This window comes from Podarcis muralis, chromosome 7 (genome assembly GCF_964188315.1).
Source record: "Podarcis muralis chromosome 7, rPodMur119.hap1.1, whole genome shotgun sequence".
Lineage (NCBI taxonomy): Eukaryota > Metazoa > Chordata > Lepidosauria > Squamata > Lacertidae > Podarcis > Podarcis muralis.
The window spans coordinates 77349888-77376217 of NC_135661.1; the positions used below are offsets into that span (position 1 = coordinate 77349888).

The 26330-nt window shown below is 45.2% G+C and overlaps 2 protein-coding genes across 3 annotated transcripts in view; both read right to left on the reverse strand.

Annotated features, from left to right (window-relative positions):
• LOC114603453 (phospholipase A2 inhibitor 25 kDa subunit-like) overlaps positions 1-26330 on the reverse strand; it is a 42908-nt gene that overhangs the window by 8703 nt on the left and 7875 nt on the right. The gene's annotated exons all lie outside the window — the stretch shown is intronic.
• On the reverse strand, positions 12918-21389 carry LOC114603457 (phospholipase A2 inhibitor and Ly6/PLAUR domain-containing protein-like). Its single transcript, XM_028742472.2, has 5 exons — positions 21232-21389; positions 17918-18019; positions 16683-16832; positions 15812-15949; positions 12918-13730 (listed from the first exon to the last, which is right to left on the reverse strand). Exons 1-5 carry the CDS (start codon positions 21317-21319, stop codon positions 13582-13584), a joined length of 627 nt encoding a protein of 208 aa, XP_028598305.2. The 5' UTR covers positions 21320-21389; the 3' UTR covers positions 12918-13581.

Sequence of the window (26330 nt, forward strand, 5' to 3'; positions counted from 1 at the left end):
AATCCAGGCAAGGTCAGGCACAGAATCACAGGCAGGTTCTGACAAACAGCAACGTTGCTCCCACAACCTGGGTCGGGGTCCACCAGCCTTTTATCTCTGTTGGGATAACGGCCGGTCCTGATCCCCTGGTGACTCACCTCCCTGTCTCGCCCGAAGGCGAGCACTCCTCCTGCAAGTACTCAGATCTCTCCTTCTCTCAGACCTCAGTCTCTGCAGCTCACGAGATGTCGGTGGGTTACTAGGCCTCTCCTGACCCAACTGGTAGTGGAGCAGCTGTAAGTGATTGCCCATCTGAAGGAAACAAGGTAATCCCCGCATCTGGAGCCAGGGCAGGCTCAGGCCCCTGACTGGGCCCAGCTGGTGCTTGTTGCAGGGGAACCTGTGAGGATTGGGGCTCTTCAGAATCAGGCCCCAGACTAGGTTCAGATGCCGCCTGGGGCAAAGGATCTGGTGCAGACTGAGACTCCTCTGGCTCCGAGTCCAAGCACAAGTCCCAGGCCATCACAGCTTGGATGATCATAGAAGCATAGAATCTTAAGAGTTGGAAGGGACTCAGTGGTCATCTAGTCCAACCCCCTGCAATGCAGGAATCTCAGCTAAAGCATCCATGACAGATGGCCACCTCTTGTGGGAATGGTGGTGATGGCTGCAGGATCTTCATAGGCTTACATGGTGAAAGCTGGTACCTGGCATCATGGGCTACAGAACCTTCTAAGTCTCTATAGGTCAAAGATAGCAAAAATTAAGGGTCCCCAGAGTGAAGCAGGCAATCCTCTGCAGATGGTACCACAGAATTGGAAGGGACCACGAGGGCCATCTCGTCCAAGCCCTTGCAATGCAGGAATCCTTTTGCCCAACGTGGGATTAGAACCCACAAGCCTGAGACTAAGAGCCTCACGCTCTACCAACTGAGCTAGGGTTTCCATCTAACTCATGGGAGGGTGATGAGGAAGGCAGAGCTGGCCCTCAGGAGTTGAGAGGGAAGGAAGGAAATGGATCCATCATATGATCATGCACTGAGCCAGAGAAGGAAACAGAGGTCAAGGCACCACTTCCCTGACTTCTTGGAAATGCTGACATGTTCGCTTCCTGAAACGGTGTACAGTAGCCATAATCTCAAAGAACCCTGGGCAGAGAGAGCAATGGAAAGTTTCACATGTGGCTGGTAGGAGCGTGACATAGCAAGAGGCAAATTTACTGCATGCGAGTTAAGATATAACCAGGTCTGCTAACTGATACAGCAGCCAACAAGCCTTCCTTATCAAGCTCCTTCCATTAATTCTTAACTGCGGTAAGGAAAACACTTTTCATGTTTTATTATATCTATGCATCCAGACACAGGCCTTTCTATCTGACCCTTGGGTCTCTCCCCAGGTGAAATCCCCTTCTGGCTCACACCCTTTGTCCCTCTGGCCACACCCTGCCCTCCCGCTGTTTCACATCCTCCCGGGGTGTTTTTTGCTTGCCTGGAAAAGTGTCCTTGACCTCTAAGAATGTCTCTTGCTTCCTGGATGCAGGATAGGGAGGGGTGAGTGAGTGCATATAGAAACTAGCTCCCTGTAAGAATCACAGAGGCTAAACTAGTCCAACTGTCTGCAAGGCATGAATCTCAACTAAAGTGTTATTAAGAGCTCCAATTCATCTTGCTTGTTTCTGATACTCTATGCATTCATTGCTCCATTTGTTTTTGCTTCTGGCTTTGCCCACCAGTGGAAAGTGGCCTTTAGAATGTCAACCAGAAGGGAATGTGGCCGCCCTCAACGCTGAATCCCCAGTGCTGGTCTTGATCTATTCTTCATTATCTTTTTAAACATTAGCAGAAAATGTTTCTGTTCTGCCAGGCCTATGTCGGTAGTTCCCAGAGCTCAATGTGAAGAGGGCTGTCCTCTGTGAAGTAGGGCAAACACCTTCATGAATGCATAAAAAGGTAGGAACTGGTGTATGAATCATAGAATCATAGAATCATAGAATCATAGAATCATAGAGTTGGAAGAGACCACAAGGGCCATCGAGTCCAACCCCCTGCCAAGCAGGAAACACCATCAGAGCACTCCTGACATATGGTTGTCAAGCCTCTGCTTAAAGACCTCCAAAGAAGGAGACTCCACCACACTCCTTGGCAGCAAATTCCACTGTCGAACAGCTCTTACTGTCAGGAAGTTCTTCCTAATGTTTAGGTGGAATCTTCTTTCTTGTAGTTTGGATCCATTGCTCCGTGTCCGCTTCTCTGGAGCAGCAGAAAACAGCCTTTCTCCCTCCTCTATGTGACATCCTTTTATATATTTGATTTAAAAAAAAAAAAAAAAAATTTATTAGTTTTACAAAATTTTAAGAACAAACAGACACTTAAAAAGACATACAAACACGTATAATTTCATAATGTTTTTCATAAACCTCTTTTCTGAGACTCCCCCGTACCCCCCCTTTTCTGCATCTCAATGTCCATAGTTTTATAGCAACTCCCAATTGTTACTTTCCAACCTCTGTCCTTAGTTATCTCTGTAATCTGACCTTATATCACTGTATCCCTTTGTTCCTAAAAACCATAACATTCTAACATTCATCAAGTTTATAATAATCCTTAAGATAACTTTTAAATTTTCTCCATTCTTCTTCCACCGTCTCTTTTCCTTGGTCACGGATTCTGCCTGTCATCTCGGCCAGTGTCATATAGTCCATCACTTTCGTCTGCCATTCTTCCAGAGTGGGTAGATCTTGTGTCTTCCAATACTTTGCGATAAGTATTCTTGCTGCGGTTGTAGCATACATAAAAAAAGTTCTATCCCTCTTTGACACCAATTGGCCGACAATGCCCAAGAGAAAGGCCTCTGGTTTTTTAAGAAAAGTACTTTTAAGTACCTTTTTCATTTCATTATAGATCATTTCCCAGAAAGCCTTAATCTTCGGGCATGTCCACCAAAGGTGATAGAAGGTACCTTCTGTCTCTTTACATTTCCAACATTTGTTATCGGGTAAATGATAAATTTTTGCCAGCTTGACTGGGGTCATGTCTTGGAATTTCTCCTTTTCCATATCTGTTAAATTTTTTCCTAAGACTTTGGTTTTTTGTTTATTCAACTTAAATCCAGCTACCTGGGCAAACTGTTGGATTATTTCTAGAACCTTTTTCGTACTAGTGTTTGGCTCTTGCAAAGTCAATACTAGGTCATCTGCAAATGCTCTTAACTTATAATGTTTAGCTCCGACCTGCACTCCTTTAACCTGCTGGTCATTCCTAATCATATTCAGCAACACCTCCAGAACTGAAATGAAAAGCAATGGGGAAATTGGGCACCCCTGTCGTGTCCGTTTTTCTATCTTAAGCTCCTCAGTTATCACATTATTTACAATCAATTTAGCTTTTTGTTCAGAATATATTGCAGCCATACCATTCTCAAAGCCTTGTCCTACCCCCATCCCATGAAGATTCTTTGTCATAAAGCTCCAAGAAATATTGTCAAAGGCTTTCTCCGCGTCCACAAAAATCAGTACTGCTTTAGTATTTATATTCACCTCTAGCTTTTCCAAAATATCTATTATATTCCTTACATTGTCAGCTAGGTGTCTTTTTGGGAGAAAGCCTGCTTGATTCTTGTGAATCTTTTCCATCAACACTTTTTTAAATGTTTTTGCCAAGATGTCTGCAAATATTTTGTAATCCACATTAAGTAGTGATATTGGGCGGTAGTTCTTCAGTTGAGTCTTTTCAGTCTCTGTCTTTGGTATGAGTGAAATGTATGCTTCTTTCCAGGATTCAGGTGCCTTTTTTCCCTCAAGAATCTCATCACAGACTTCTTTTAGTGGTTGAATCAACCATTCCTTCAAGGATTTGTAGTATCTAGAAGTCAATCCATCTGGTCCTGGAGATTTGCCCAATTGCATATTCTGAATGGCATCCTCTATCTCTTGTTCTGTTATTCTCTGGTTCAGATCCATCTTACTTTGATGAGAGATTTTTTATAATCCGTACTTATCAAGGAATTTGTCTATATCTTCTTCATTTTGCGGACCTTGGGTATAAAGTTTTTTAAAATAACTCAAGAAGCAATTTCTAATTTCATTAGGTTTAGATATGTTCTTTCCATCCACTTCTAGACTTGTAACTGTATTTAATTTCTGCCTTTTCTTCAATTGCCATGCCAGAAGTTTGCCACATTTATTTGCTGATTCAAACGTCTTTTGTTTCATTTGCTTTATCTTCCATTCAATCTCTTGGTTCATCAATTCCATATATTGTGTTTGATATAACTTAATCTCTCTTAAAATCTCCTGGGACTTTGGCTTTACTCTTAATTTTTTCTCTCCTTCCTTTATCTTTTCCAAAATCTTTTCTTTTTTCTCATTTTGTTTTTTCCTCTTTATTGAGTTTTGTTGAATCAAGAAACCTCGCATCACCGCTTTGCTTGCGTCCCAGATCACTCTTTTCTCCACATCAGCCCTCAAATTTATTTCAAAGTAGTCTTTTAAGGTTTTTTGGGCCTTCATAAGAATCTCCTTATCTCGAAAGAGGGTGTCATTCATTCTCCATCTAAATTGACCAGTTATTGTAGATTTCATTTCCATCTTCACAGCGTTATGGTCGGAGCAAGTTTTTGGGCAGATTTCTACCTTCTTAATCTTTGGAGCCATGCCACTAGTAATCCAAATTTGATCAAATCTGGTCCAGGTCATCATTGCTTGGGAGAAAAAGGTTCCCTCTCTCTCCAGAGGGTTCCTTGTTCTCCATATATCTATCAAGTCCATGTTTTCCGTCATTTCAAAGAAGGTCTTAGGGAGTCTCCCTTCCTTGGTAACTGTTAGTCTTTGTGCCTTGTCCATGTTAGTGGAGACCACACCGTTCATATCTCCCATAATTATCATGTTGTAATCCAAATAGTCCGTTAGAGTTTCATGAAGTCTCTTGAAGAAGTCAGATTTACCTTCATTTGGTGCGTAGATTCCAACAACCAAAAGTTTTTCTCCTTGTACTTGTATCTCCACTGCCAAATATCTCCCTTGTTCATCTTTAAACATCATTTTTGGGGCCCATTTCTCTTTTACATATATCACAACTCCTCTTTTTTTTACCTTGTCTGATGAAATAAATTCTTGTCCTAGTCTTTTATTTGTAAGTAATCTCCTGTGGGCTCTAGTTATGTGGGTTTCTTGTAGGCATATCAAGTCCAATTGTTCTCTGTTCAAAATGTGAAAAACTTGTCTTCTCTTCGAAGGCCCATTGAGCCCATTACAATTCCAACTAAGGAATTGCAGAGCCATTTTGTTATTTCTCTGACACTCCTCCAACAGCTCCAAGTTGTTGCTCTTCCTCTGAAGGTGGTGGTTTGTGTCCACGCGAAAGATTCAGAATGTCTAATGCTCTCCTCTGTTCTGCGATTGGGTCCACAGTCCTCTTCTGCAGGTCCTCTTGATTTCTTCCCAAGAATTTGTCTTTGTCTTGAATAGTCTTTATTTTCACCTTCTTTCCCTTGTAATCAAAGGACAGTCCCTGTGGGAATTCCCACCTGAAGCGAATGGAATTTTTCTTTAACAAAAGAACCAAATCCTTATAAAAGTTTCTCAAATCCAAGATATATTTTGGAATATCTTTAAAAATCTGTGCAGTTGAGTTTCCAATTTGCAAGGCCTTTTCAAAGTGTAGTCCTAATATTTTGTCTCTTTCTTCCTTAGATCTAAGTGTAATCAGGCAGTCTCTCGGGGTTTTTCTGTCCTGCTTTTTGCCCAGTCTAAAGGCCGTTGTAATTTTAAATTCGTCTTCCTCCAGATCCCAGCAATCAGCAAACTCCTGTGTTAAAAACTCCGCAAGGTTATCACTTTCGTTCTCTGGAATCAATCTCAATTTCAGATTTCTCTCTTTTCTCTGCAATTCCCACAGAGCCAGAGTTGCGTCGTGCTCATGGACCTTCTTGGCAATCGGTTCTAAATTCTCCTGTGTCTCTCCAGCGATAGCTCTCGCTTCTTCAGCAATTTTACGTGTAGTGGAATTTTCCTCCACGAGTTTGTTTATAGATTCTGTATTCTGGTCTAGTCTTGCTGATATTTCTGTTAGTTTTTGTGTATTTTCTGAGGTCTGTTTTGTCAGAGACTCCAGGGATTGATTTATCTTAAGCAGGGCTTCTGTCACGGCTTCCATAGAGACAGCTGTCACTTTTTCTTGTCCTGTTGTTCCTGCAAGTCCGGCAGTTACACCTGTAATTGAGCCTCTTTTCTTTGATTGTTGTTGTTGCTGCAGCTGGTACTGTTGTTGTTGTTTGGTCTTGGCTCTTGTGACTATCTCTTCTTGTGAGCCACTCATGTCAAGGTCGCTTCCCACAGGAGCTGTTCCCCACTGGAAAATTCCACTGTCTTAGGCAGTGCCAACCTTTACCTTACCCTCTAGGGGGAGCAAATCAAAATGGCCAAATATAAAATGTCCAAATACAAAGGCAAGGAGAATATCCAAGCACGTAGGAAAGGGAGAAAGAGAAAAAAATAAAGCAAGTATAGCTGGAGGCTTGTAGCTGCAAATTGCCACAATTTCCCAGTAGATACTGTCTCAGCTTACTCTGATGTACTGTATCCAGGCAATGCAGAATTTTGTATCACAGTGTAACTTTCACTGGAAAAGTCAATTCAGTGTCCTATTGCCTAAAAGGCAGACCGTTTCATGCTCTTAAACAGCTGAGGCAGCAGAGGATTTTTCTTTTAAATAAATTATGCAGTTGCCAGAGTCACTCTTGCCTCCCCTCTGCCCTGCTAGCTAGAGGGGAGATCTAAAGTCCAAATGTCGGGTTTGATTAAATACAAGCAAAGTCTTTAACGGATGCAGCTTTACAGTTCCGTTGCTTTCACTTTCATGCAGTCGGGGGGAGGCAGACTTCCTTAATTTTAACCTCCCCGCTTTCAACCAAATCTCCAAATTTTAGTTCCAAATAGAGGTTCCGTTTTACTCACGGGTTTTTTTTGTCCGTAATTTACAGGAAGGAATCGGCGCTCTCCACTAATAGCGACGCGGCTTCACCCTGCGGGCTGGGTAGCAATTCTCAGCACCGCGCTCCCCCGATGTCGTTCCAAAGCCTTTAAAAAGGCTCTTTCTGCGGTAAAGGGGGGGCGCTTTTGGTGCCCACCGAATCTCCTCGTTCACAGGCTTCCGCGCCTGTGATTTTAGGGGTCCCCCGCTTGCCGTAGCGGGCCAGACCCGAACTCGCAGGGCAGTCCTTCTCCGGAGCTCGGAAAAAGGACCGCCATTAGCGCTGGCGCCGACCGGAAGTCTCCCATCCTTTTATATATTTGAACATGGCTATCATATCACCCCTTAACCTCCTCTTCTCCAGGCTAAACATGCCCAGCTCCCTTAGCCGTTCCTCATAAGGCATCATTTCCAGGCCTTTGACCATTTTGGTTGCCCTCCTCTGGACACGTTCCAGTTTGTCAGTGTCCTTCTTGAACTGTGGTGCCCAGAACTGGACACAGTACTCCAGGTGAGGTCTGACCAGAGCAGAATACAGTGGCACTATTACTTCCCTTGATCTAGATGCTATACTCCTATTGATGCAGCCCAGAATTGCATTGGCTTTTTTAGCTGCCGCGTCACACTGTTGGCTCATGTCAAGTTTGTGGTCAACCAAGACTCCTAGATCCTTTTCACATGTACTGCTCTCAAGCCAGGTGTCACCCATCTTGTATTTGTGCCTCTCATTTTTTTTGCCCAAGTGCAATACTTTACATTTCTCCCTGTTAAAATTCATCTTGTTTGTTTTGGCCCAGTTCTCTAATCTGTCAAGGTCGTTTTGAAGTGTGATCCTGTCCTCTGGGGTGTTAGCCACCCCTCCCAGTTTGGTGTCATCTGCAAATTTGATCAGGATGCCCTTGAGTCCATCATCCAAGTCGTTGATAAAGATGTTGAATAAGACCGGGCCCAGGACAGAACCCTGTGGCACCCCACTAGTCACTCTTCTCCAGGATGAAGAGGAACCATTGATGAGCACCCTTTGGGTTCGGTCAGTCAGCCAGTTACAAATCCACTGAGTGGTAGCATAGTCAAGACCGCATTTTACCAGCTTCTTTACAAGAATATCATGGGGCACCTTGTCAAATGCCTTGCTGAAATCAAGGTAGACTACATCCACTGCGTTCCCTTCATCTACCAGGCTTGTAATTCTGTCAAAAAACGAGATCAGGTTAGTCTGACATGACTTATTTTTCAGAAATCCATGCTGACTATTGGTGATCACAGCATTCCTTTCTAGGTGCTCACAGACTGTTTGCTTAATGATCTGCTCCAGAATCTTCCCTGGTATTGATGTCAGACTGACTGGGCGGTAATTATTTGGGTCCTCTCTTTTCCCCTTTTTGAAAATAGGGACAACATTTGCCCTCCTCCAGTCTGCCGGGACTTCGCCTGTTCTCCAGGAATTCTCAAAGATGACTGCCAGTGGTTCTGAAATCACATCTGCCAGTTCTTTTAATACTCTTGGATGCAGTTCATCTGGCCCTGGAGACTTGAATACATCTAGACTAGCCAAGTATTCTTGTACTATCTCCTTAGTTATTCTGGGCTGTGTTTCCTCTGCTGAATCATTTGCTCCAAATTCTTCAGGTCGGGCATTGTTTTCTTTATCGGAGAAGACTGAGGCAAAGAAGGCATTGAGGAGTTCAGCCCTTTCTGTGTCCCCTGTTTGCATTTCACCATCTTCTCCTCTGAGTGACCCCACGGTTTCTTTGTTCTTCCTTTTGCTACGAACATACCCATAAAAGCCTTTTTTGTTGCTTTTAACCTCTCTAGCAAGCCTGAGTTCATTTTGTGCTTTAGCTTTTCATGCAGCAAGATTTTTAAAGCCGGCCCGAGCGCAGGGTGGGGATACTTTTTTAACCAAGGGCTGAATACCCTTCTTTGCAACCTGCCAAGGGTCACATGACAGTGATGGGTGGGACCAAAGCAGAAGTGGACAGTAATGCAACCAATAGCATTTTTACCTTTGCACAATAGGCTGGCTTCTACACATGCTAGCAAAGCCTTCTCTGCTCTCCAGTCAGATGAGAAACAGTTATTAGCAGCACTGAATGAAAATCTCCTCCCCACCCCCAGCAAAAACTCTTGGAGTGCAAAGAGATGGGTGTGGCTTGGGAAGAGTTCAAGGGCCAGAGAGGGAGACTTTAAGGGCCACATTCTTCCTCAATGCCTGAAGCTCCACAACCCTACCCCAAAATGTGGACCCCCATCTATTTTGGCTTTGCTTTGGGGATGTCTTGGACTGGCACAGTTGAGAGAGGGCTGAGGCCAATGGCTTTTGCCTGAAAGAGTCTCAAATGTATGGGTCACTCAACTCATGGTTGATCTTTCTCAAAGGTCCTTCTCTGACTCTGATGCGGACTCTTTCTCCAGTTGCAGAGACCTGAGCTGTAGTGTGTCCCTGGATCTCACTGCTGAGCTGCCATGAATTAAGATCTTTCCCCTAGGTCCAGAGTTCAACTCATAAAACAGAAGTGCTGGGTTTACTGCCTAGCCGTAAAACTGCCATGATTGCCCATATGGCAGCTCCCTGGCTTTGTTGCAAATGCAAACAGTGTTGGAGCCCTTGGCATGATCAGCATCTGAGGTCGGCATTACCAGGTACCTACTGAAGCCCACACCCCTGTTGCGGACCCATGACTAGCTCTATGCATGGTGGTCGGGTTATTGTCATTCTGGGTGGGGTTGCACTCCCTCTGAAGGAGCAGCCAAAGCACTTGAGGACAGGGACAGGGAAACATCCCGTTCAACTTGTATCCCAATCTCTGTCAAGTGATAACAATATTCTAGATCAGGGGTCAGTAAACTTTTTCAGCAGGGGGGCAGTCCACTGTCCCTCAGACCTTGTGGGGGGCTGGACTATATTTTTTTGGGGGGGAAGGAACGAATTCCTATGCCCCACAAATAACCCAGAGATGAATTTTAAATAAAAGCACACATTCTACTCATGTAAAAACACGCTGATTCCCAGACCATCCGCGGGCCGGATTTAGAAGGCAATTGGGCTGGATCTGGCCCCCGGGCCTTAGTTTGCCTGCCCATGTTCTCGATGGTTCCAAGTGCTCATCTAGGGTCTGTATTTCCGCTGGAAAATCAAGACACAGTGTAGTCTGCATAGAACTTATAACTTAGAGTCTTTATTCACACATATTTACACCTAAAGCCTTCAGTGGAGGGGGTACCTCTCATTGCTACTCTCATAGCTATAGCAAGCTTGGCTCCAAAGCAGCAGCCAGTCATGGCCCTCCATTTCGTGGTGCGACCTCTCCCAGCCAACGTGCATGGAGTTCTGCGTACTTCCTCCTTCTTGTTCAAGAACACCTGACCAATAAACGTCTGTGTAGACTCAAGGGACACCCTCCTTTCCCACAGTGACATCATGTCCCCCTGCTCCCCAGGGCCTTCTACCTGGTTGATGAGAGCTAATGGCTGTCCATCAGCACCATTGTTCCTTCAATGACCCACCATCACCAGGCTGGCCTCATGAGGAAATTCTCTGGTGTTATTCCCAGCCCTTGCTAAGTCCAGGAATCCGTGAGTTTGCTCAAACTCTGACCCTTCACTGGATGTAGAGATTATGGGGAGTCTGCCCACCTCCCCCTTCGTAACAGTAGATTCTGGGGGGGGGGGGGAATACAAACCAAAAGTTATTTTACTTAGTATATGTGTGAGGTTTTAGTCTCAGCATCATTTGGGTAGGTTATTTAACTGTTCATTTGTTATTTTCCCTTAGCAGTGTGAAAGGTTTGGGCATGGTTCCCCTCTGTCCCCCCTCTCTTCTCCTCCAACCTTATACTGTAAACAACATCAATGTCTCACACTGAATGTAACTGATCCGTAGAAATGACTCTATGCTCTGGAAATAGAGACAATGCACACACTTTTAAGAAAAAATATTTAATGAAGGAATCCATGAGTTTGCTCAAAGTTGGACCCTTCAGTGGATGTAGAGATTCTGGGAAGTTCATAACAGTATATTCCAAAAGAACACGCAAATCAAAAAAAGGGGCAGCCTTCAAAATGGCCCTTCTCTGACTGTTGCAATGGGGTTTGTTGTTAAACCATTCTTGGAATTGTGGCACTGAGATGCTCGGCCACTAGGAAGCAGCCCTTCCCACTGTCAATGCCTCCTTTTGTTGTTCCTCAGACCACCAGCTCCTTCAAGCTAGGGTTACCATGTCTCCTCTTTTTCCAGGACACCTCCTCCTTTTCAGTGGTAAAATCTGAGACAAATTGCAGTTATTTGCTCTGAACAGCCATCATAACTGTCATAGCTTGTCCGGAGTTTTGGGCTGGGTTGCCATCAGTATGCCGATGACACCCAACTCTATCTGTTGATGGACGGCCATCCTGACTCGGCCCCAGATACACTGACCAGATGTCTGGAAGCTGTGGCTGGATGGTTACGTGGGAGCCTGTTGAAGTTAAATCCTTCGAAGACAGAGGTCCTCTGGCTGGGACGGAGCGATATGGGATTGAGGGGGCAACTCCCATCTCTTGCGGGGGTGCAATTAGTGCCAGCATCGTCCGTTAAGAGTTTGGGTGTAATCTTCGATACCTCCCTCTCTATGGAGGCGCAGATTACAGCTATAACAAAGGCGGCATTTTTTCATCTCCTCCAAGCTAAGCAGTTGGCTCCTTATCTCCCTCGCCCTGACCTAGCCACTGTGATCCACGCGACGGTCACCTCCAGACTGGATTATTGTAACTCGCTCTACGTGGGGCTGCCCTTGAGACTGACCCAGAAACTCCAGCGGGTGCAGAATGCCGCGGCGAGACTCCTTATGGGGTCTTCGCTGCGAGATCATATCCATCCGGTGCTATACCAGCTGCACTGGCTCCCGGTGGAGTACAGGATCAGGTTTAAGGTGCTGGTTTTAACCTTTAAAGCCCTATACGGCCTAGGACCCTCGTACCTACGGGACCGCCTCTCCTGGTATGTCCCACAGAGAAATTTACGGTCTGCAAATAAAAACATCTTGAAGATCCCAGGCCATAGAGAGGTTAGGCTGGCCTCAACTAGAGCTAGGGCCTTCTCGGCCGCGGCTCCAATCTGGTGGAACGCTCTGTCACAAGAGACTAGGGCCCTGCAGGACCTGACATCCTTCCGCAGGGCCTGCAAGACAGAGCTGTTCCACCAGGCCTTTGGTCAGGGCGCAGCCTGACCCCCTCCTCTGGCAATCGGCATTCTGCACAGAATTTTGCTTGATGGTTGCCATTAATTTGATTTTAATTTGATTTAATTAATTTTATAACGAATGTTTTTAGACTGCCGGACTATTTTGATTGTTGTTAGCCACCCTGAGCCCAGCTTCGGCTGGGGAGGGCCGGATATAAATAAAATTTATTATTATTATTTATTACAGTGTCCTCTTTTTCATTCTTCAAAATAAGGCAACCCTGCAAAATAAGAACGTTCTTCGCTCCTGTGCTAAACAGAAGCTTAGCAGCTTGGAAGGTTCTAGAACCTCAGAAGGGGCATGGCAATTCCCACTATGAAGGGACCCGACACTTCTGAATCTGCTACAGTTCACCAGTTGGGCTCCACTCTCTGGTTTATGTCCTTGAGCTCTGGTCATGCCTCTTGCTTGACAAAATGGAGATGCGTCTAGGAGCATAGGCATGACTGAAATGGTAGTAGGGTTTGCTTCTGATTTTGGGTTTTAGTTTCTTCATTTGTTTTAACTGAGGTTCATCTCTTTTATATATGCAATAATCTTGGACACAGCTAAGGAGTGTTCCTCTGTACCAGAATGGCCACATCACTTTTTGAATCAATACGAAGAAAGGTACATTAGGAAGAAACACAAGGATCTCTTCTGTAGGCTCACCTGTGCCACCCCACCGAGCCACAGAAGGAACCTCTGCCTGGCACCTTCTCTTTGTTAAACCCAAGTTGACAGCCATCCAGAAGAAACAAACAAAACCATTTTTGGACTGAATATTCTTTATTGGGCCTGCAATCTTTCATTCAGAAAACAATCTGGAGCTTCAAAAACACTTTGGAGGAGGTGCGGGAGGTATTGTGGTACTCAAATCAGGATGAGGAAGAAATTCAATTTTGTATGCATGTTAATGAGAAACTAACTCATTTGCATTTTCCTGACCAATATGCAAACTAAAACCCACCTAGCCTTCAAATTTCACATTTCTCAGAATTTTGCAGTTTAGTTCTTCAACCAAACAGTGTATACGAAAATGCATTTATGCGAGTAAAGTGTATATATTAGGGATAATAACATACTATGTATATTGTTCCAACTGCATGCAAAAGTTGTGTTTATTAGGGCAAATTCATGCTAAATGTGGGCAGATTTTCATTTTCATTTTATTTTTTAAATGAGAAACTTAAAAGCACTGAAATTTGACAGATTTGTCCATTCCAGTGCCGAAATGCTCATGGCATGAAACCTTCGAGGTGGCTGGCATGGAAAGGGAGCTCAGGAGAGAAACTTCATAAAGGGAAAGCTGGAGATCATGGGTAGCAAGAGAAGGGAGGAGTTCTTCCCCAAGGTATGGTTGGCACTAGGTATTGTTGCTTTAGGAGTTGTGGCTGGTTTCCAAGTTGTGGCTGATGCAGAATTTCTGGCTCTTTAAGGTTTTGGAGGATCTGCTTTTTCTGCAGCAGGGACACATGTTATTGTTTTGATTTTGTAGGGGGTTCCTCCAATGGTCAGTGCATAGTTCTCTACACCGCACATATTGCTTGTTCCACAACCATGCAGGACGAACGTCTTGGCACCTGCAGGTAAATATGGGGATCATCAGCAGGTGTCAGTGGTAGCTGCTCTAGGAAAACAAATGGGGCATGGCCCCTTCAATGTCAATCTGCCCTCACCCAGCCCCCACCGGCCTGCCTTCTGACTCACAACCAGTCCAACGGATGAGCTTCACCATCAGCTTCCTTTTCCTTAGGGGCATTGCCTCTTGTAGATCGGAACAGGGAGGAAGATGGGTATAAAACTAGGACTAGTTACTCTGCCTGCCATGGGCTCTGCCTATGGTCGGTCCTATGCTAATTGATTGTATATTTTCAGAATTTGTATTTCTATATAGTAGTTGCCTGGGGTCCCATGGTGCCCAGTGTGTTTTGCAGAGCACCCAGCCACCTTTATAGCAAACTGAAAGGAAAAACAGGGAAAGGGACCTGCCAAAAAATGAACCTGGGGCTCAGACCTCTGAGACCACGAGTGTCTGTTCATCAGCCACAGTGGAAAGAATTTTGCAACAATTGGGATCCATCCATTCTTAACCTGGGCCTGGGCTGGATTGGGGGGGAGAGGAAGAGGCAGATGAGAAAAACAGATATGGGCGAAAGTGGTTCAACTCGGGGACACTTGGCAAATTCTCATTATTTTTTTATTTCAGGGGTTTCTATCTGAGCCTGTGATTCTCCCTGAGCTATAACTCCTTCTGGGGTGCAGCCTGTCCCCCCAAACCACATCCATAAGCAGCCTACTTATCACCCTCCTTTGGGGCTTGAACACTTGCTTGACTGGACGGAGGAGAAAGATGGTTGCACGTTGTGCATGTGAAATGGGGGGGGGGACTCAATGTTTTTGCTCCACCCACTTCTGATTCTGCTCCACTCATCACGGGCACCTGACCTCTGGGAAGCAAATTTATTTAATTGTTAAATATTTATAGCACCCTTCCTCTCAAAAGAGCCTGGGTCAGTCAACACATCCACAATTTATTTTTACATTTATTGTTGTTGTTTTTTAAAAAGAATTAATCCTCCATCTGAAAAAGGTATCCCACCTTTACTGCTAGGTGACATATTTGGTTGTCACAACCATCAACATCTTATAGTGGTACCTCAGGTTAAGAACTTAATTCGTTCTGGAGGTCTGTTCTTAACCTGAAACTGTTATTAACCTGAGGTACCACTTTAGCTAATGGGGCCTCCCGTTGCCACCATGTAATTTCTGTTCTCATCCTGAAGCAAAGTTCTTAACCTGAGGTACTATTTCTGGATTAGTGGAGTCTGTAACCTGAAGCATCTGTAACCCGAGGTACCACTGTATTTTATGTTCACAACATGGCTGCCATGGAGTCCAACTGCACTAGGGAGAAAAAGAAACCTCTTTCCTATCCAATCATGCATTTCCAATAATAAACCCGCTACTTATTCTCTGATGCCAAGTGCCTCTCTGTGTGACTGCATCAAAGTAAGCCTCCTCTCCTAACAAGTATTCAGAAGCTGAAAACCTCCAAGGTGTGTGCAAACTCTGCATACCAGTCAATAGTATTCAGAGTCATATTTCTTCAACACTGGTTGCAAAAGAAAGCCCATGTGGCTTATCATTATGCTGAATCTGTCTAATACTTTTTGAAGGCCATCCAGTGTGGTGGCCATCATCACTACGTCTTATAGGACCAATTCCCACCATTCAACTATGCACTGGGTGACAAAGTATTTTCTTTTGCCCATCTGAAATGTTCCAACATTTAGCTTGATTGGATGGTCCCAAGTTCTGCTCAAATGAGAAGGACTTATGTGAATGGGCCCAGACTCAATCCCACACTCGACACTTTAGTGTTCCAAAGGATGATGCACACATGCCATTAGCACCTTATCATGGGTGCAATCCCACCATGCTCTGGCACAGCACTTGTTCATTTCAATGATGCTTGCACCAGAGAACATCCTGGAAGATGTCAGGGCTGCAAGTCTCTTGCTCTGCTGCCTGAGATAGTCATCTCATCTTGCCTGATGGTTGGTCCACCTCTAGATCCTCCAGAGGCAGCATTCCCCTCCCACCTGCCCTCCCCACCCCACAGAATCCCTCCTCCTCCTTTGCTTAGTATCTTCAGGGTTACCAGAGCTTCCTTCTACAGTGATGCAATTCCTTTGACCATCTGTGCATAAGACGGGTCCATCCGTGCACTCCTTCTCCGTCTGAGCATAACATCCTTTTGGGCAAGTGAGCCCATTCTCAGTCCAAGGAGCTTGAAGAGCTAGGAAACAAAGAAGAAAGAGGCAAATGTCATATATGGAAAGTTTTTACATAAGAATCTCCGAAGAGCCCCGCTGGATCATTGACAGGCCTGCTTCACACAGACACAGCAGCCGCAGCCTTCCTGATGCATTCACACAACCACCCACTGAGTCCTCCCCACTCCCAGCTCTTTGTTAGCATATTCTTTGTCAGAATGAAAGAATGAGGTCTAGAGACACAGGTTTAACACCTTTCCTGTCTTGTGTTAGGATGAAAGGTGTGGAGGTACCAAAACCTCCTCCACTCCACCCTGTTCCTGCCAAGTTTCAAAAGCTAATTGAGAATGTTTTCATCATTCTGAAACCAAGGGCCCCTCCAGACTGGTGTTTTATCGCAGGTTCATTTGTGCAACATGTTCTTCAAACTATAACACTGCATTAGTGATGGATTTCTCCTGGTTTCATTTCTTCTGTGATGCTTCTCCAGTTCTACAGCATTCTACTGTGGGATGAAAATAAACAAGGACATTTGTGGTATGAAAAACGATGGGATTTCAGCTAGAAGTAATGGGATGTGCACTGATAGAAATTAAGCAGTATGACCATGCACATGCAAACGGTATTGAGAATGGAATAGTGTGTGACTGCCCCAGTAGCATCATGGGCACAAATCATTCTGAATGCACCATAAAAAGAATTTCTGGAGTGGCTCATGTCTGCAATTATATCATAGAGGGGTAGGTTATGACATACAGGTCCAATTTAACTTTGCGTTGCACCCATCTTCAGTACAGCAAGCAGAGCTGGAACGCAAATGTTTCTCTTTTCCTATGGTGATGTTGTAAGCATTGGCACAAGAATCACTTTTTCCACATGAATAGGTTGTTGTGTCAAACTCGGTGCCTGTTTACCGGAAGAAGAGAAAGACAAACAACAGGTCAGGAGAGCTCATTCCCCAGAATCCTTCATTCTCTGCTGAACTCTATGGTCTCCGCTCTGCCTTGCCCTTCCATCCTTTCCAAGTTCTCCCAAAGGAATATGGCTCAGTGGAGTAGAGCCTCCATCTTGCAGAAGAAACTGTGGAAGTTCCAGATCAATGGTGAAGAACCTCAGGTCTGTGGACCAAAGGGAACCTCTTTCTGTATCTGACCTTTCAGAACTGGCCCAATCCACACCCCTTACCAACTTTGTTTTACATCCTCCTTGAGTGTGTTTGCCTGGCTGGTATATGTCATTGAAATCTGATAATGATTTATGTTTTCCTTGACTGAGTGGAAGATAGAGAGAGAGATTGGTGTTTGTGGGCAGAACCTAGCCTATAAAGCTAAAATTGGTAGAGGAGAAAGAATGGGGTACTTCCTGTCCAAGCCTCAGTCTGCCCTCTGCTGGCATCCACCTGTTCAAGGAGGACTCACTATATTTTCCTGATGAAAATAGGGATGGATTCTATTATTATTATTATTATTATTATTATTATTATTATTATTATTTATACTATTTATACCCTGCCCATCTGACTGGGTTGCCCCAGCCACTCTGGGCAGCTTCCAACATATATAAAAACATAAATAAACATTTTTTAAAAAACCTTCCATATACAGAGCTGCCCTCAGATGTCTTCTAAAGGCTGTATAGTTACTTATCTCCTTGGTTTGGGGGTCGGATAACTCCATACCCTCCAACATTTATCCAGTGAAAATAGGGACGGCACAAGGAAATGCAGGACATTCCAGGGTCAAATCTAGGACTGTCCCTGGAAAATAGGGAAACTTGGAGGGTCTGCTATAAGCGTCCAACTACTCCTTAGTCTCAGGGTTGTCCCTTGCAGAACTCAGCTGGGAGCAGGAGATGGGGGTGAAAGTAGAATGATTTGGCTCTGCCGGTCATTGGCCTTCTTCCATACCAGTCCTAATGGGCACCAGCCTCCATTGGATAGATTGTGGCACAGCGTGGAGGATGCCACCAGGCAAGGCCAACACCTCCCTTACCAAGCATTGTGCTCTGGTCCCTGATGAGCACGCAGGCATCTAAACCGCTGGCACAGTCCGAAGCGTTAGAAACTTCTGCTGCTTGTACACACTTCAAGACAGCTGGAAGAAGAGAGAAGGGCATCATTCAACTATGGGACTGAAGAACCCTCATGCATTGGACAAAATGGGAAAAGCCCGTGTCCCATTCAGTGCATAATGCTGACTCTGGGCAAAGTTTTTCCTAGAGTGCTCATCACAGTGTGAAATGCGTTCTGCTGGATAAGAACTTGGCTGTGTACACACCATACATTTAAAGTTTATTTAAAACACACACACACACACACACACACACACCCTAATCCCGGGAACTGTAATTTGCCCATCACAGAACAACAATTCCCAGCACCCTTAACCAACTACAGTTCCTATTATTATTTGGGGAATGTCATGTGCTTTACATGAAGGTTGTTGTCATAATTTACAAATTTTAATGCACATGTGTTTTCTAGCTAATCAAAAGGCCAACTTGGGTAGATAGGGGGAAGAAAGCAGGGAATTATGTCAACTTTGAACACTCTATTCCCATTCCTTCTTCCTCCCATAGGTGACAGTGATGGCCTCCAACTTTAAAAGAGGATTAGAGAAATTCAGGTAGGAGAAGATTCTCAATGGTGACTCAGTGTGATGGCTATGCTTTCTGTCTACCACAAAGGCAGCAATGCCTCCGGAAGCCCGTTTCTGGGGATCACAAGTGAAGAGAATGCTGTTGGAGGTCTTAGTTGTGGGATTCCCATAGGCATCTGGCTGAGAATAGGATTGTGGACAATATGGGCTACTGGCCTGATCCTGCAGGCTGTTCCTGTGTTTTTCTACCAAACACAGAGGTAAAGGTAAAGGGACCCCTAACCATTAGGTCCTGTCACGGACGACTCTGGGGTTGTGGGGCTCATCTCGCTTTATTGGCCGAGGGAGCCGGCGTACAGCTTCCGGGTCATTTGGCCAGCATGACTAAGCCGCTTCTGGTGAACCAGAGCAGTGCACGGAAATGCCATTTACCTTCCCGCTGGAGTGGTACCTATTTATCTACTTGCACTTTGTGCTTTTGAACTGCTAGGTTGGCAGGAGCAGGGACCAAGCAACGGGAGCTTACCCCGTCACGGGGATTCAAACTGCCACCTTCTCACAGCGCCACCCGTGTCCCACCAAATACAGAGTCTAGCCCTTAATTGATTATTGATTGATTACTTAATTTCTATGCTGCTTAATATATTAAAATTATCTCTAAATGCAAAGGAGCCAATTCCTAGGGGCCAAGGTCACTTTGCCCTCCCCCCATAAAATATGTCGGGGAGAGGGCCCCCCAAGAAGATGGGCATTGCCATTCAAATGCTGTGCGTGCACCATGTCATGTGATTGATCATGCAGGGTGGGGCTTACCTGCCCCTCCCCAATATTTTATTCAAGTTGGGGCCCCCCTTGCTATGAGGTGTATATAAAGCCGAAGCAACAACAGACAACTTAAAGAAAACATTACAAAAATACACAGTTACATATAAAAACGTTACATTAATATAACATTACTATTATAGATATAAATCAATAGCAATTCCTTTCGATCTCTTTTTTATACATATAAATTTTATTAGTTTTTTAACATATCATTTTCAACAGTAATTAAACATACTTTTACATCTTATTCAATTTTTTCGACTTCCATCAGTCCTGTCTGAAAATTTTCCTTCTTAGTATGCATTTCTTATTTTCCCTATTACATTTCAAACTCATAACCAATATCTCTATCTTTTTCTGCTTTGTAACACTTTGTATATTTCTCCTTACAAAACTTCTTGTAGTCCTACTAGCTTAATTTGTTGATTACAGTTGCTCTTCAAATAATTCAACAATTCCTTTCATTCTCAGCCTCTCGGTTCTCACCCAGGGTCCAAACAATCTCTCAGCTCACCCACTAAAGTCTCACAATCAGAACAGCGGCCATCAATCTAGTCTCTCACTATAGACTTGCTTTTTATGGGCAATCCCAAGGTCAATGGTACTTCCTCAGGCTTCCCACAGCTGTGTCCCATTCAGCTGCCCTCTCCACACCCACTTCAAGGTACAGCAGATGTATTAAGTCTCCCAGGGGGTCCAAAGGATGGGGAAAGTTTCTCCCTCCACTCACAGCTCTTTTTTCACCCTCTGTCCCCTCCTCGTTTTCAAGCTGGCATACAGATCCTCCTGTGGTAAGAATGTTCTCTGCAAAGTTTTTAACCCTCTGAGATTAGCATTAAACGATGGCACAGTTGGTATGTGATTCCAATTTTGTCCCTGACCACATAGTAGGAAAACAGATCCGATGAAGGATATTTGGAAAAAGAAAAAGAAAAAAACTTTACGTGGCAGATCCTGTGCATGCTGCTCCTGTGAAATGGGGTGCACAGCTGGCATTTGAGTGCTGTATAGAGATGGTGTACTAACAAACACCAGTTTTCTGCGTCATTAAGAGTGACATATCCCCCCCCCCCATGCCTTCAATGGCCCCAGTCCCACCACTGCGTACGGCACACTGAGATTTTGTCAAGAAAGCCAAGAGAAGATCAACCAGCAGTAGAAAACGACCAAGGCAATAGCATTTTGCTGGTTACACGGCAGGTGACGTAGCTACCTGGGTTGGGGTGTGTGTGTGTGTGTGTGTGTGTGTGTGTGTGTGTGTGTGTGCATGTATGTATGTATTTTGTAGCTTTATATTCTGATTTTATCCTGTGAACTGCCCTGAGACCTGAGGGTATGGGGCGATGCAATCAATCAATCAATCAATCAATCCCATGCAAAATATGCCTCCCAATGCTAGTCCTACTGGACTTAACCTTCCAGAAGTACTTTACCATTACCCTTTTTACCTACTACAAATAGACCTTTCGAAGTTAAAGAACATGACTCAGGCTCATCCACTGCAATATACATACTCCGAGTAGTACTTAGCTGAATACTGTATATTTCAGCCAACACCTTTAGAACTTATAGCAGGCTTAACAGATTACTTACTAACCAGTCTATGATTCTATGATTCCCTATCACCAAATGCATCCACTCAAAAGCTAGCGTGGAAGTCCAAATTGGGGGGCGGGGGGAACACTAGCTATTGCATGCACCTCATCTCCTCCTTTTGCTAAAAAATCAGTCTGTGGCAAGAACATTCTGCTCAAACTTTTTAACCCCCCTAGATTAGCATCAAACAATGGCCCAGTTGATATGTCATTCCATAGTGCTGGTCTTCCATTCTGTCCCTAACAGCATAGTAGGAAAATGGATGTGATCAATGATAAACAACTTACATGTATCCGCAGAGGCAACTAAGAGTGGCGAAAGAAGGCAGAGCGCAAGGAGAGGCACCATGGTGCCGTAAGGTAGGGCTAAGATCATTGCTGAGCTTGAGTGCTTCTTGCGCCCAGATGTATGTGCAAAGGACGTTTTATAGATGGGTCTCCAGTAACATCTTTTAGGGAGTTGCTCCAATGAACCACAGTAAAAGGAGTGTTGTGTAGTGTAAATACCCATAAAGAAAATGGGTGGAGATGCTTCTCTTATTGTGCAAGGACTTCCTGGAATGAACGGTGGATTCTGACAACAAATTTGCCAAAATTGATGGCAAACCTGATGCATTTCTACTTTTAGGGATGTTTGACATATACCTTGCATATTATTACTTATTCCATTTATTCCCCCGCTCCTCTATGGATCCTCAAGCAGGCAGGCAGGAGCACCCTATTATTCTAACAACAACCCTGTGAGGTAAGTTAGGCTGAGAGATAGTGTGTAGCCCAGGGGTCGGCATGGTTTACCTCACATGGGCCAGTTCACTCCAGCAGAGATCCCTCCGTGGGCCAGATCGCAATTTTTAGTGTCTGTATCTGCGCAGACGCGATTTCCGGCATCTGCGCATACGCAGATGTGATTTCCAGCACCGCAGAAGCGAGTCCCTGTGCCACACTGTGCCAGTTTAGAGCAGCGCACAGGGACTCCCCAAGCAGGCAACTTGGTTTGGAGGCAGCTCGTGGGCTGGTTAAATGACCCCTGTGGGCCGCTTGTGGCCCATGAGCCTTGGGTTGCCAACCCCTGGGGTAGCCCAAAGTGCATCACTCAAGGAGTTTCATAGATGAGTGGAGATCTGGACCCACGTCTTCCTCACCCTGCCATATTATCATTTATTGCCTGCTATGTTCTGAGATTAGTGCAGCCAGCTCCAGAAAACAGGGAAAGTTCAGTGAGGAACCTCAAAACTCAAGGATGGTGAGCCTGTGGCCCTCTGGATGTTGATATGGATTCAGCTTCCATCATCCCTAACCATTAGCGATGCTGGCTGGGACTGACGGGAACTCCAGTCCAACAACACCTGGAGGGTGACAGATTTTGCCACCCCACACTTGGCTCCATGCTCATTCTCCTCTGCCCCCAGATTGTTTGGAACATGAGGGGGTCACCCCCCAAAAATATGGAGGACCCAGAAGAGTGGGGGCCCTAGGATTTGGTATCCCTGGTGTGTGTGTGTTTCTGTGTATGTGTGGAGTCGTTTTGGGGTGGGATTGCTTTTTATTGAAGCAAAAGACAGTCTGAACCATGAGTGACATCAGCTGTGTCAGGGACTGGACAGAGGAATAGCGATGGACACTGCCTCCCTAGCCTGAACCTTCCAGAGAAGAAGAAGACCATATAGATTTACAACATTGGTTTGCAGGAGGTCATAGCTCAGAGGCAGAGGAAAGGCAAAGGAGGAGGCAGTTGGCTGAGACATTGTCACTAGATTCAGGTACACAGCTGTGTTGGTCTGACGCAGTCTATATATATATATATATATATATATATATATATATATATATATATATGTCCAGTTGCACCTTAGAGACCAATTAGGTTTGTTCTTGGTATAAGCTTTTGTGTGCATGCACACTTCTTCAGATAGTTGTCACTAGAAAGCATTCCAGACTCCCCTTCTCTCAGAACCCGGTGGGCATTGAAAGTAGGAGAGCAAAGGACTCGGAGACAAATGACCCTAAGTGGCCACCATAAGGTGGGTGGTGCTGTTGACGATTGAGGAAGTTGAGAGATGAGGCTGCATTTCTAAGCCTCTCTCTGTGAATATTGAATAAAAGCCATTGGAAAGAACTTTCCTTGTTTCCTCTATTCCTAGCAGCCTTCTGTGGGGGGGTCAGATTCCCTGAAGACTGACAGGCTGTGACTTCGAGAACATGTGCTTGAGCTTGCTTTTCCCTCCTCCTTCCCCTTGCTTTTTCTGCATGTGATGTGTCTTTTTAGGGTGTGAAGCTGGAATGCAGGAACCATCTTAGTCATGATTTTTATAGTCCACTGTTTTGGTTAAAGGCCACGATATAAATTCCATAAGCAAACAAATAAATCTCCACCAGCCATTTTGTGGGTCATCTGGTCAGGTACGTGACATATCTACCCACTTCCTGTTTAGCAGCCAAAGAAGTTCATTGTGTTTTTCATGGGCTGCTGTCTCTGGCTGTGTTTCCCCCATAGTGTGACATGTGTTACCAAGCCCTAGAAAAAACTAAGGGCTTATTCACACTTCCCCTTGTCCCACTGCTTTCCACTTGGGGAGCAGCTCTTTAGCACACAGTTGGTGCAAATGGCAATTGGGCTTTTCCCTGCAGATGGATGTTTGTCCTGAACGAGCACTAAAGAGCAGGTTTTCCACGCAAAAGGAGTGGGGTAAGGGGACGACCGCTCAGGCCACGTGGACCCAGGCATTCTAGGCAGGGAACAAGCAGGAATGTGGATGACCCTAAACCCATGTCCACACAGTACGCTTCCCCCAAACATTTCTGGGAGTGGTTAAAGGTGCTGAGAGTTGTTAGGAGACCCCAAATCCTGACCACGAGCTCCAATTTCTGTGTTCCCTGAGGAGAGGGGTGGAGAATTGTAGCTCTGTGTCGAAAAAAGGGAGTCTCCAAACAATTCTCTGCCCTATTAAACTATAGCCCCCTGAATTCTTTGGGGGAGGCAATGGGTGTTTGGCATCATAGTGGTTCAGGAGTGGCTTGGACTGGCACCATTGAGAAAGGGATGAAGACAGTGGCCTGTGTCTGAGGGAGTCTCTCCTTTGACAAAGGATTTGTTGATCGCCCAACTCATGGGAAATCGTTTTCCAACCCAGATGCAGACCTCCTTACTTCTGCTGCAGAAAGCTGAGCTGCACTATGTCCTTGGATCTTGCTGTTACTGTTCAGCTGGCATGAATTCAGGCCATTCCTCTAGGTTCAGAGATTGACTCCCAAAACAGGAGTGCTGGATTTACTGCCTGGCAATAAAACTGCCATTGTTGCCTGTATCACAGTCCCCTGGCTTTGTTGCAAATGCAAACAGGGTTGTAGCCTTTGGCACAGTCAGCCTCTGACGTTGGCCTCACCGGGCACCTACTGAAGCCCACACCCCACTTGAAGTCCCCTGACTAGCTCTATGCATGATAGTCAGATGATTGTTGCTCTGGATGGGGTTGCAGTCCCTCTGGTGCAGCAGCTAAGAAGCTTGAGGATAGGGACAGGGAAGACATCCCATTCAACTTGTACCTCAATTTCTGCCGTGTGGTAACAAGTTTCTAGGGGGTTCCAGGCACTCACCCAAGATTTGTGTTTTTCCATTGGAAAATCAGGACACAGCAGAGTCTGCAATGTCTTAGAAATATGGTTTATTCACACATATTTGCACCTAAAACCTTCAGTGGAGGAAGTGCAGAATATGACACCCCAAGAGTATCTCTCATTGCTCCTCTCATAGCTATAGCAAGCTTGGCTCCACCCCATCACTTGATGGATCCAAATGGTTTCCAGAGAGTGGTAGGGGATGGATCTCTCAGTGGCATTTGATACCATCAATCATAACATCCTTCTGGACTATCTAGAGGAGCTGGGGGCAATGTTATACAGTGTTCCACTCCTTCCTCCTGGGCTGTGTCCAGAAAGTGGTGATGGGGGATGAGCGGGGTATAAATATTATTATTATTATTATTATTATTATTATTATTATTATTATTATTATTATTATTCCCATGTTGATGGTCTTTCAGCTGATTCCCTGGTGACCCACTGGAATGCAGAGTTAACCAGGGCTATGAACTGTCTGGCTCCGAAGCACCTTCTCCATTTGTATGGAGCCTGGACAGCCCTGTGGTTTTCTGCAGAGCTGAGGGCAATGAAACATTCGTTGAGACGACTAGAGTGCTGGTGGCGGAAAACTCGTTCTGAATCGTACCGGAAACGGGTTAGAGCTCAATGTCAAGCCTATCAAGTGGTGACAGCGACAATGAAGAGGACTTCTTCACTGCCTCTATTGCATTTGCAGAAGACAGCAGCAGGAAACTCTTTCAGGTGGTTCGTAATCTAACAGAACCACCTTTGCTATCGGGGCCTAGTAAGGATCCCAAGATCTCCTGCAATGATTTTGCAACTTTTTTGCAGATAAAGTCTCTCAGATTCGGAAAGAGATAGACTCCACCATGGGAGCAGGGCCGGGGGAGAGTACTAGAGTCCTGTCTCGTCAAGTTGCATGGGATCAATTCCAATCTGTTACCTCCAAGGATGTGGACAGGTTGCTTGGACGAGTGAAACCAACCATCTGTCTCTTTGATCCTTGCCCATCCTGGCTTATAAAAGTCAGCCAGAAAGGGCTCTGTGGGGTGGTGAATGCTTCCCTCTATGAGGGAGCCTTCCCAGACCCACTGAAAGAGGTGGTTATTAAACCATTTCTTTAAAAAACATCTTTGGTCCCGGCCAATATGGCCAACTATTGCCCAGTCTCAAATCTTCCATTCTTGGGCAAGGTGAGTGAGCGGTTGGTTGCGGAACAACTCCAGGCACGCCTGGAGGATGTGAACCATTTGGATCCCTTCCATTTGGGATTCAGGCCCCATCATGGGACTGAACCTGCCTTGGTTGTGCTGGTCTATGATCTCTAGCGGGCTAGGGACAAAGGTGAAAGCTGTTTCCTAGTTCAGCTGGATCTCTCAGCGGCCTTTGATACCATCAACCATGACATCCTTCTGAACCATTTAAAGGAGCTGGGACCTGGGGCACTGTTATACAGTGGTTCTGTTCCTTCCTCCTGGGCCATGTCCAGAAAGTGGTGTTGGGGGATGAGTTTTCAGACCCCTGGGCTCTCACTTATGGGGTGCCTCAGGGTTCTGTCCTCTCCTCCATGCTTTTTAATACCTATATGAAACCGCTAGGAGAGATCATCAGGGGGTTGTGCTGACTGTTCATCAGTATGCGGATGATACCCAGCTCTACCTCTTTTTCAAATCAAAACAAGTGAAGGCAGTGAATGTCATGTGTGAATGTATGGAGGCGGTTGGAGGGTGGATGGCATATAACAGATTGAGGTTGAATCCTGACAAGGCAGAAGTACTGTTTCTGGG